This window comes from Pholis gunnellus (assembly GCF_910591455.1).
Source record: "Pholis gunnellus genome assembly, chromosome: 17".
In the NCBI taxonomy this organism is placed as follows: domain Eukaryota; kingdom Metazoa; phylum Chordata; class Actinopteri; order Perciformes; family Pholidae; genus Pholis; species Pholis gunnellus.
Window position 1 is genome coordinate 7433016 of NC_136544.1, and position 12565 is coordinate 7445580.

Consider the following 12565-nt stretch of genomic DNA (forward strand, 5'->3'; position numbering starts at 1 on the left):
CTGGCAGCCACAGCATATCTGTGTGTGTGTGTGTGCGCAAATGCAAATGTTTGTGTGTCAGAGGGACTGGTGTAACAGACCCCCTTTGAGTAAATACATGCTTCCACTTGTGCCGCTACAGTGTCCATTTAGCCTACTATCTGGGTGTGGGAATCTGGCTGTGTGTGTGTGTGTGTGTGTGTGTGTGTGTGTGTGTGTGTGTGTGTGTGTGTGTGTATTGCCTCCCTCTGATAGCAGTGGTGGGATATTGTGCAGTGAATCACTGATGAAGAGTGTTTGCTCCATCACTTTATGACACCATAAGACAAAAAGAAGGAGAGAGAGATGAAGAGATGGATGAAACTACAGCTACCCCCCCCCCCCCCCCCCCCCCCCATCCCCCCCCCCCACACACACACACACACACACACACACACACACACACACACACTGTGCTACATGTGAATATCTCTTTCTGCCTCTCCTCTTACTTACAAAAGGCTTCATTTGTCATTCCAGTTCAAACCGCCCATTCAGAGGCAACAGTTTTGGAACAATGACTATGAACTTTAATTCAATTTACATAACAATCACACTCTTCACAAAAAGCTGCTCATTGCAATTAACATGAAGGAGAATGGACACCAACTTAATTGTATCATTGTTGAAGTAGAAAAACAAAACACTCAGGCGCAGTATGTAATATTGTAACAAGTAGGTGGAAAATCAGATCATTCGGTCATAATGAAGAAGGCGCTTGGTTATTTGTTTAGCGTTATGGGGTCTCACATATCTAATTAATAGTGAAATACGAGAGACAGGACAGAGAAAATACAGCCCCCACATGGTCATAAACTGTTATTCATCCTCCGCTTGCTCATTCCCTAATTTTATAATTCCCTTGCCCTGCCTCAGAGGATTCAACATGAAATCATTGTTATCCACCACACACACACACACACACACACACCTACACACACACACACACACACACAACAAACAATTCCCTCCCACTGTAACCCCTCTAGTTTACCACCAATGAGAATGAAAGGTGAGTCACTTAACTCCCTCTACGCACAACTGTAGGTAGGACGCCCGCAGCTGTGTGTGTATGTGTGTGTGTGTGCGGGTGTGTGAGCACGATCTGTGTCTTTGTGTTTGTGTGTTGGTTGGTCGGGTGGGGAGCCACGTCACAAACAATTATACACCGCCCCTGTTTGAAAACAGCAGGGTTGTATCTCCATGCGCGGTCCCATGCTAGGTTACAGGGCCCTGGAATCATCTGTGGGGGGCCTTGTAATATAAACTAACCTGCTGTGACAGTGAAGAGTGATTCAGCTACAAAATGCTGTGCTACAGACCCAGGGGAGTAAATGTGTTTGTGTGCAGAACAATACTGAATGTCTTATTACATGACCGTGGGGTGTTTTTCTCACTTTATTTTTAGAACGAAACGCACTTTGACAATTGAAAGCAATAGTGCACATTTAGTTATACAACCAGGACCGGGCCACTGCAAGACTGGGATACACCGACAAACACAAAGGGGTTTTGTTTCAGCATTGATTTGCAATTTGACCAATTTGACCAAAAAAAATAGTTGCCCTCTCCTCTCGTCTGGAGTTGGCAAATTGCAAAATGTGTTTCTTTATTGCTTGCAGATTGAATTCTTTCAAAATCCACTCACTCAATCGACAGGCCTTTGCCAATGTGCATGCAGCAGAGTGTGCAAACAACAAGTGAGCAAGTGCTGGAACCCTTAATCACCGTTTTGAGTTTACTGTTAACAACAAAACAATGAGCGCTTCCATGAGCTCATAAAGTTAGCCTTTAGCTGCTCTCTTGGAGTACTTACTGATGACAGAACAGTGTTCAAGGGTACATTCACAGCGACTTCTCGTGCTTTCAGACGATTGCATTATTTGTTCTTTTGATAATGGTATCTAATGAAGCAGTTTGACATACAACACATTACACAGACTCAATTATCAGTTCTTTTAATACTCTAATTGTGTATCTAATTGCATTAGCTCAAGTGTACAGTACCTAATGAACTGAGAGTAAATGATATGTATATCATGAAGACTGCTGCTCGGTTTATTATGTGATTTGAAGCCATGTTAGCGGTAAGGCCCTGGCGATGACAATGTTGATGTGTGGGATGATAGAGATCCGCATCTTTGTTCCAGATCCGCGGCAGGATCCTCCCTAGCTACTGTTTTTACAGAAGACACTTAAATATGTGGGATCAAACAGCACTCTGCTCACCCTTCCATGGGAACTTTAAGCTTGTCAGACTGCCCGGATATGTTTCTGTGGAGTTTTCCAGAAGTTCCAACAAACCACACAGGATTAAAACTCTCTGTGGCGGATATTTACAGCCTTTGGCTAAATCATTTTTGTTTATGACTTTTGAAATATACAGTCCCTGTACATCTGTTCACTATTCAATTCATCTCCTCTTGCATGAAATACATTTTTCAAGTAATTTAACAGGAAATTAGCCTCATCTGGTATTGTGTGAATGCAAACCTCATGAAACTAATTAACAATACTTAATGTAGAAAACAACGCTTCATAAAATGTAACCGTTGAGAGTTTTCCATATGAAGAAAGTTGACACCATTTTTGCGAAATAGCCTTTGTCTTTACTGTATAAACATGAGGAAGATGTTATAAGTGAATAAAGTAAGTTGTATTATGATTAATTAAAAAAAAGATTGAAATATGGGCAAAAAGTAAGAGCACCTGTTTTAAAAGTCATAATGAACATTTCTGTAGTTTGACTTTGGGGTGTGAAACTACATTGTGGGCTGTCCCAGCATGCACTGCGTGAGAGGCAGGGTACATCCTGGACTGGTGCTGTTTAGAGGCCAGCTGTTGTTTGACTTAATGTAGGTGTTTGGGGCACGATGACATTGTACCAATTACGCATAATAAAAATACACCTACGGTTCAGCAAAATTAGATACAAATAATACATTCCTAGAACATAGTATCCATAAATCTGTCAGACGCCACTAATAAATCATTTGTGCTATACATCCTTCCAGCATAATCTTCTCACTCTGGGGTCTTTATAAGAGGCAGATTTTAAAACAAAGGTTCAAACTAAAGCAACATGGGCGGAGATATCCTGTTTTTTAGTCGCTGCTATAGAGTGCTGCAGGGATGATGTATTTTTGTATCTAACTCCAGAAGTTGGATTTTGGATCAGTTGCTGAAAATAAGCTCTGTGGCAAACACACATTTATGACACATTTTGTTCAGCAACATTATCTTCACAAATGAATCCCACTTTGATGAATTTTGAAGCGTGAACGCAATCGTCAGGAATAAAAAAAGTTGACGTAAGGCTATAAACAAACTACACCACAGTGGCATGAGTACGCATTTTATGACTCATTCCTGCAGCAGTCCATGGCCAAGCTGCAAAATCAATAAATCCTACATTTACCTTAATGCAAACAAATAAACATCCGTAACAGGTGGTGGAGAGGAGGACACTGAAGAAACTATTATCCATATTGGATAACCCGGATCACCCTCTCCACCATCTACTGCAGGGACAGCGGAGCACTTTCTCCAACAGACTGATCCAGCTCCGCTGTCACACGGACAGATACAGGAGAACATTCCTGCCAACTGCAATAAGACTTTATAACAAACCACCTCTGGCCAAATCACCCTTCAATTGACTGCAACACTGCTGGACTGTTGTTGTTTGCTGTTGGTGATCCTTGCACTACTGTTTTTTACCTAGTTAGTTCATTTAATACCATTCTATTTTATTGTATATACTGTGCATTTTTATTTAAATGTATTACATTCTGCTCTGTTATCTTATTGTATCGTATATATTGAGCATCTCTCACCTTTCATATTTTTATGTTTACTCTGTAACTTCGTTTGCTGCTGCCACAAACAAATGTCCCCCTGGGGATGAATAAAGTATACATCTATCTATCTATCTATCTATCTATTATCAAAAGCTTGACTAAGGCCATTATAAAACTGTTTTCAAAGACTAAAATGCCAGTAACATCAGCTCAACCGAAACAGCCTAGTTTCAGGTCCAGAGGCTGTGCAACTACTTCACACTCTTTTAAAGAGAAGATCGGTTAAACCGATCAGCATCTTATAACATGCCCATCTTTTAGAAAAGCAGACAGCATTTGAATATAAGTTCTTCCAGAATTTAGAGGGCCTGTGGTATATACTGAACGCATTGTTGTGTGTGGGCCTGTGCTAGAAGTGTGTGTTGTGTGAAGTGCTGCATGTACACTGGGCGGATGCTATTCTGAAGCGGGGTCCACACAGTGTCTGAATTGCTCCACAACGTAAGCAGCCATTTGTCAGAACGATGCGGTGAAGAGCTGGTAGAGATGAAAGCTGTTGCTAGATGCATGCCATTACTTTATTATTTATCATATTCTGGAGTCATTTATTGATTATGTTTGTGTGTGTGTGCACCAACATGGGGGCTTTGATGTTCTCATATCACTCTGTATTATTTCATGAGTGCTAATATTGCAAGTTAAAATAGTTTATGTGACACTTTCCTCTGGGAGGGGAAAAGAAACGAGGGAGGAAGGGCTGAGAATACTAAAGGGGAAGAGAGAAAGAGAGAAGAGGGGAGGAAATAGGAACTGGGCCAAAGGGTGAGACGGACCAGGCGCAACGATGTGACCGTGCAAGAGCGTCAGAATCAGAGGGCTAAGAGGAGATGAAAGAGAGACGGAGGGTCGGGGAAGCGATACAGGGAGAGATAAAAAAATAAAAGACTCGTAGCGACGAAGAAGACGAAGAAGGGGGGCAAAGATAAGAGAAGGGGAATGGAGTCCGACGCAGGAAGTTGAGAAGATAAGACAGACGGGATTAGAAGAGGAGAAAAAGAAAGAGAAGATGTTTCCAGGGAGATTGAGGGTGTTAGAGAACAACAAGCACTCAACAATAGCGCTCTTGAGCATTCTCAAGGGGACGAAAGCAAGAGAGCGAGCGGGCGGGCGGGGGGTGGCGAGAGAGTGCCGAGAGATACGGCCTACAGAATGGGGGGGCTGGGGGAGTGTGGAAGACAAATGAAGTATTGCAATGTAAGTGGACAGATATTAATGAGACGGGAGAGAGAAAATGGATTAGCTGGCAAGCAGAAACTGCAAAGGGCAGTTGAGATGCATGTGTGGGTACAGCATATGTGCTCCTGTGGCACACACTGCCCATGCTATACAGTATGAGGACACATTTTATGGGTATTTATCGCCCTTGCATGTGCCATCAATGCACTAATTTCCACATGGAAATCGTTACAAGTTTCGTTGTATCCTTCAAGCCTCAAATGTTTCAAGAATAAACTCCAACACTAAGCGCGTACATGTTTACACAGCATTTGCCAGAGGAGAGGACTTGTCACGTCAGCAGGAGTGTAATATCAAACTTCAAACTTTTCTCCTGACGTTAATTTATTTAAGTTTTTGCTGAGCCGGGTATTTTTTTTTCACACGCACACCAGGGATCTGGCCAGTACAACCACAGTCCACTGGAGCAGCTGAGGATTGCTTAATAGCGCCTTAGCAGTGAGAAGAATGTCAAGGGAGTGGAAAGAAATACCAATTTACTTTCAGACTTTTCCTGCCTGATGCTTTTGATTTGGGGCTGTGCTGTCACTTGAACTCTCCCAACAGCATCAGTGAGCATTTCTTTGGTGTTTCGTAGAGATTGAATTGTACCGTCTAATTTCCGGAGCCAAAGAGAGCATGTTTTCTACCCTGTCAGTTAATTTGTTAGTTTTCGCCTCGGTGGATCTTTTCAAGAGCTCCTGAATTGATTGCTTCTCATATTTGGTGGATAAATAGCCCATAAAGATAAAAACAGCTGATCGTTTCCATTTAGTTTTCGTAATATCTTGTCGCTTCATTTGGGATCAAATTACACAAACATGCAAAAAAAAAAAAAAAAGAAACTTTCACTCTGGCACCTTGTACCAAGTGCCTATTGCAAGTCTACTGTGTAGAATTACATTATATAGTACAGAGGTTCATGTGTTTATGCATACTGCTCCCATGACCACAGGCAATCATCTCACAGCGGGCTAATAAAAAGACATTTGCTCTGCTGCATTTTAGGAGGCTGCGTTCGGGGTTTCAACAGTGAGATTAACAGTGAGGAAATATTTATGGGTCTCTTGATAGCAACTCTCAGGTCACAGCTGATTTGTTGACTATGTTGCTTTAATTTCCTTGTCAATGGCTGCATGTTGATGCTGAGCGTTCCCCTGTTTTTAGTCCTTGTTATTGTGAGCAAATGCTGGAAAGTTTTCTAAACTAATTAATGAGGTCAAAGAGGAGGGAATAGAATACAGCTTTTTATACGAGTGACCTATTTACAGCAGGTTTTTGATATGTTTTCTTTTTTTCATCGCTTTATTAAAAAAACATTTGGCTGACTCCCCAAAAGGGCATTTGATATCCTTTCGGTTTCCACCAGGTTTGGTTACTGAAGCAATTAAACCGCAATCACTCATGTGACAGCGATGCAGCTTTGTATGAGACACACTTTGACGAATCAGATCACTTGGCTGAAACCACACTTTTTCCTCTTCCATCTTGCACAGAACAGACAAAATAATCTGTCCAGAATAAAATCGACCAACTACTTTTTGTCTGATTAAAAAAACACTGCAGTACTGCAGGTTGTGTTTGCTCCGAAGGAGTTAAAACTGCATGTTTCCTGCCTGTGTTCCAGTTTTGAGGACGCATCAGAACTTGTTCAAAGGCATCAAACAATGAAAGATGGCAAGTGGAAGTTGTTTTATTTTTTATATAAATGATTGATGCTCCCTGTTGGCAAACATCCAGAGACTCATGCTTTTCATCCTCGATTCCACTTTCTTGAATTTAATTCTGAGCGGTTTCTGTTTGGGTTAGTTCTTATAGACGTGAACAATCTGCCTCAAACTTGTCTTTGTCCTCAGGTAGAGCTATTACGCTGTTTGGCTACCTTTTTAATAATGGATTTTCACATTATGTCTCATGAACATGTGTTTATTTTTCCAATCTTTTATCATCTTTCTCATTCTGTTCCATCACATCTCTTTAACACTAATAGCGTCTCAAAGGGTCTCTCATCTACCAGACAGCGCTCTCTTTCTTCTCTCTCTGCCTTTCTTTTGTGAGGACACTTTTTATTACTATTCTGTTTGTATACGCAGGATGATTTTGTAAGTGAGTAAATGTGTGTTTTACTTCCTCCCTCCAGGACTCTGACAGAGCTTATGAAGCAGCCAGGGGAGGCAGGACTGGTGGATGGAACAGGGGTTCATCATCCTATAGGGACCAACGGCATCTCCACCAGATCACTACGCTCCAACAACGGTCAGTCCTCCGCGTGTGTGTGTGTGTGTCTGTGTGTGTGTGTGTGTGTGTGTGTCTGTATGTGTGTCTGTATGTGTGTGTGTGTGTGTGTGTGTGTGTGTCTGTGCATTTGAATGGGTTTGCATTAGGACTATACTGTTTAAAATGTACAACACCTACATTATGATACTGATACCAATATAGTACTTCTACTTTTTTGTTTTTGTACTTCAATCGATACCCATTGTATGTATGGAAGCAAGCACTTGCATAAAATGCCACCACCACCGCGTTTATTTTTGTCAGTCGCCACAGGCGTTTAGGAGAGCCATATGTTTCTAACTTAATGCTGAACTGAACTGAACTGAAAATTCCTGCTTTGTCTGGTCTTCAGGACAACAAGCATATTATTTTACAATGCTTGTTTGTTTTTTTAATGGAGTCTGGATCGATCAGTGCATTGCACATTATAGATGCCCCATCAAAATAATTTCATCTAGGCATGAACATGGCAGCAACCTTACTGTTAACACCACAGACACTCCATGTTTCAGACACATATATTTATTCACAGAGTTTCGTCTGGTCTCTGTACAATGTATGAGGTACTGCCCACAGATAGCTACAATATGTTTTCTCTCTATTTCTGATTCAACAAACATCAGGGCATCAGTTAACAGGAGGATAATCTCAATACTGATAGGCCCTGAAATATGCTAATAACGCAAATAAATAATTAGCATTTTTGCATTGACTTTGTATGTCTTTTTTTATATATATATATATATATATATATACATCATTATGTTGTCTTTTGTCATCCTTTTTATCTGTATATTGCAATTATATCACAGCTGTTTATTTTGGGTTTGTACCGATGTGGTAAACCAGCAAACATCTTCTTTGTGTTGGCCTCAGTTATTAGTTTCGGCAAGGACTGCGTTTGGTTTGAACACACGATTAAAGTCGAGAGCAATTCAGAAACAAGGCGATGGATGAATTGAGAGGACTGGAACGAAGCCTTAACATCCGCCGAGACACAAAACAACACATCAGCACTGAGCTCATTGAACAGTGAAGACGCCATAGACCCATTAAATGCACATATATGTTTTACAATTCTGCACCGGAACCCCCTTTGTACCCGTTTATATTGAAACACTTATTGGGTCTCACTCTCTATTGCTGTCTGTCTTACACATGTGTCATCCATGGGCAAACAGCAGGGACAGACAGGTCATTTTTAATTAAGATGTAATTAGCTGTCTTCCAGCTCCGAACCCACAGAGGGAACACTGTGACCCATCTGTCTCCCTCTTTGTCTTTTGACCACACACACACGCACACACACCCACTCACACACACACACACACACACACACACACATACATGCTCAAAAAAGAAAAACCCCTGTGCTTCTTCAGTGCATTGAGACTCAAATTAGTGGGCATGTTTCCTGGGGGCTAATTTGTGACAAGAGTGATGGCATGTTTTAAAGGACAAAGGTCCCTGTTGCCTCACAATTCTGTCCTCGTCATCAGGCGCAGCACAGCAAATGTGAGCCGTGCTTTGGTCCAGACGTTTTCAAGTATCCAGACTGACCTGTTTTAATGTGTGAGGTAAATGTCTTTATTGTACACCACTGAAGTCTGGTGGAAATCTACACTCACGCTTCATATGAAGCCATATAGTATCAATAAACATGACAGGTACTTTTTCCAACATACATGCACAGATAGAAACAGTGATACCAGATGTTTCATATGCTCTGGCTCATATGTTAATTATTATAGTGGAAGGTTTTCTTGTTTCACACTGTCACAAATGCGCACACTTACACATGCAGTATTTTCACACATACAGACAAAAAGAAAATGCCGAGGCTTCTCCCTGACTTTCATCTTCCCACCATTGCAATAAACAAGTTTTTGGCCTCTTTTTCACCCCACTGCGCTTATTAGCAATCTACTTTCTTCTGTCTTGCTTTGCCTCGCTTTGCCTCGCTTCTGCCATTGCTTTCTTCCCCTGCTATTAAATCTCCCCTTTTTACCTCTTCTGCTAGACGTTATGTTGTCTTGGTATTTTTTAGTAGTCTTCAACATCATTGTCTAATCAGCCTTTCAGCATCACGCACACACATTTTAGTAGCTACAGCAGGTAGTGTACTATTTACTCTATGTGATTTTTTTGTTTTGTTTAACTTTAAGATTCATTGTGTCTGATATATAGTTATCTTTTGATTATTGCTTCTTATCTCTGATGGCTCAGGGGGAAGCACACTTTGAAAGAAACAAAAATGAACCTGAGTCTGAACTGGAGCTCCATTTTAAAGATAATATTTACTGTAGTTCTCAGCTTTTTGTTGTGTTTATCAAAGTTTTACATCTTGTTTTTTCTCTCATCTTTCTGCCCATGCTATACCTGCATGATTTAATGTAATGACACATATATAAATATATAACGAAAGAAGCAAAAGACAAAAGAGGGAGAATTAATTCTGCAGATGAAATGATTTAAAAAAAAACAAGGAAATAAAAGACAGAAGGCTGTGAGAGGTGTAAGGGGGGGGGGGGGGTAAACAGGGCGGACTTACGGAGGAAAGAGTGTGTATTTGAGTGTGTGTGTGTGTGTGTGTGTGTGTGTGTGTGTGTGTGTTTAAGGGTTGAATCGGGACACAGGGTGAAGACAGTAGGGCGATGGAATGAAGCCAAAGCAATCCCTTTTGTGTCAGCCGTCTACACATAATCACCTCTTAATTATACACATTTAATCCTTCAGGCCACTTAGACAGAGAGAGAAGAAGATGATGTGAAGAAGTGAAAGACAGAGAGAGAAAAGGAGAGAGAGGACGGTAGAAAGTTGAATATAAATGTGGCTGAAATGCATATCACTTCACAGATTAGAGTAAAAGTACTTTTCAAAGGAGGTTGGCGATTGCGAAAGACATCTAGGCAGTATGACAAATTATGTTTCACCACTTTACACATGACCTACAGCAAAATGGCACACTAATAATGACACCATTATTGCCTTTCAATGGAAAAAGCTCCTATAATTGAATGTCTACATCATCTTGAATGTTATCTTGGAATAGATTCCACAGCAGTGTTTCAGCCACACCGGAGGCCTGACTCTAAGACAGTGTCTGTGTCTGTGAGTGGGTCTCCCAACGTTGGTCCGGACTGAAAAAGCGAAGCAACTGTTTGCTTGAATGTAAAGACATTCATGGTCCTCAAAGGATGAATCCATACTGACTTTGACAATCCCCTAATATTTTTCTTTAGTACCACCTTAACGTTAACAAGTTTGGCTCAGTGTCAAATGTCCCCCCAACTATTGAATGGATTGGATATTTGGTACACACATCATGTCCCCCTAAGGATTAATTAATAACTTTGGTGACCCTCCACTTAATCTAATCAAGTCAAAATTTAAATTGTCCAATACTGTAGTTTAGGAACTAATAGCTTGAAAGCTAATGACATTCCCACCAGCCTCAGCTCGACTTTGTGCTGACTGCTAATTAGCAAATGTTAGCATGCTAACATGACGCACATGGTAAATAATATACCTGCTAAACATCAGCATGTTAGTATTGTTATCATTTAGCTTAAACTACTGCTTTACTGAAGTACACTCTGACAGATATGGCTATATGTAGTTGTATTGATGTATTTATTTGAATGATGCAGATAGTCACATACAGCACCATGTACCTGTAAACACCTTGAATCTGACCTCCTTTCTGTCTTTCTCTCTTTATTTTTAAATTATAATTATTAATTGGCCTTGATTCTGTCCGTGTAGGTTTATACAATAGTGGTCCTCAACTTTTCTTATTTATCCACCCTGACATGTGCACACCAGATTAGGATCACTTTATTGCTTGGTCCATGCAACTTCTCAAAACTAATTTTATAGAAGAAGTCGGCCGACAGATCAAAAACAAGGCAATTCTCATCAAGACTAAAAGCGTGCTCATAAATCTCACATTCACTGCTATTCTTATCACTATACGTGTATATGAATAGTGTGCATCAATGCAGTGTGGCTTGCTATAGACTTTAGCTGCACAAGTTGGAGTGCAGTGAGAATAGGATGGAAATACACTGAACATGTTCTGAGCCCTTTCCCTAATGAAGACAGCAGCAAAAATCCTCATGTTTCCTCTCTGAGAAAAGAATGATCTCCTTATCTGACTTCCACTCTTCTCCTGCTCACCCGTGCTCATTTTCAAGGAAGATATATTTTTAATACCATGTAAGAGATGAACTAAGGGATAAAAGTGTCAGGATGTAAAGTCTAAGGCTGGCATATTTGACAGAAAGAGAGGAGAGGGGAACAGAAAAACACAAGGAGGAAAAGTATTGAGGTCATGCGACGGTTACAATTACTGAATCAGTGAAACAGGAAGACAGAGAGGTTTTTTGTGTGGTTACAAAAGACAGCTGATGTGATGGAGAGAAAAGGGTTTGAACAAAGTCAAAGAACAAGGTAATGGGGAATGGAGAGAGGGAGGAGAGGAACATTAGATGAGGTTAAAAGAGGCATACCTTAACAATAACACCACTGAGGCGTGCAATGGGAGAAACGGCTTGAGATGGAGGGGAGGAGAGGGGGAGGGAAGGTAAAAGTAAAGAAATAAAAAGACGAGGAGGTGAAAGGGGGCTGAGGATGATGATGAGCGGTGGGCGTGAAAGAGACTGGAATTTAAAAAAGGAGGGCCAAGGTGAGGGTGAGAGAAATGTGTGAGAGAGCTGGAGCGCAAAGCAGCGAGTGAGGAAAAGAAAGAATGAAGGAGTGTGAGAAAGAGTCGGATAAAACTAAAAGAGAGGGTTAGGCAGGGATGGAGAGAATAGATAGAAGAGACTACATGCTGCTAGCTGCGAGGGGGACAGCTGGTCAGCTGCTGCTCTGCTCTGTTCTGGTGTGGAGAGCTGCCCTCAGGACAGTCACCCTGCTCTGCACACACACACACACACACACACACACACACACACACACAAGCAGAAGGTTGCATGTATACATATAAACAAATTACACACAATACAGACTGGGTTACACAGTCCAACACACATTTTGTTTCGTTTTACTGTACACATTGAGTGCAGAGATTAGGGGGGGGGGTTTCAAGGAGATGGTACATGAGGTGTGGAAGAAAGTAAAGAAATGATGGGTGAGATAAAAGCAAAGATGTGAACAAAAGGGCAGATGGAAGGAAAAGGAGGAGAGGAAAG

At 41.1% G+C, this 12565-nt stretch overlaps 1 protein-coding gene across 1 annotated transcript in view; it reads left to right on the top strand.

The window, feature by feature from the left end:
- LOC306709742 (protein shisa-9-like) overlaps positions 1 to 12565 on the top strand; it is a gene marked incomplete at both ends in the record, with an annotated part of 84671 nt that overhangs the window by 26373 nt on the left and 45733 nt on the right. The window contains one exon of the mRNA XM_079178009.1: positions 7234 to 7349. Within this exon, the coding sequence (XP_079034135.1) occupies positions 7234 to 7349 (116 nt within the window). The remainder of the gene's footprint in view (positions 1 to 7233; positions 7350 to 12565) is intronic.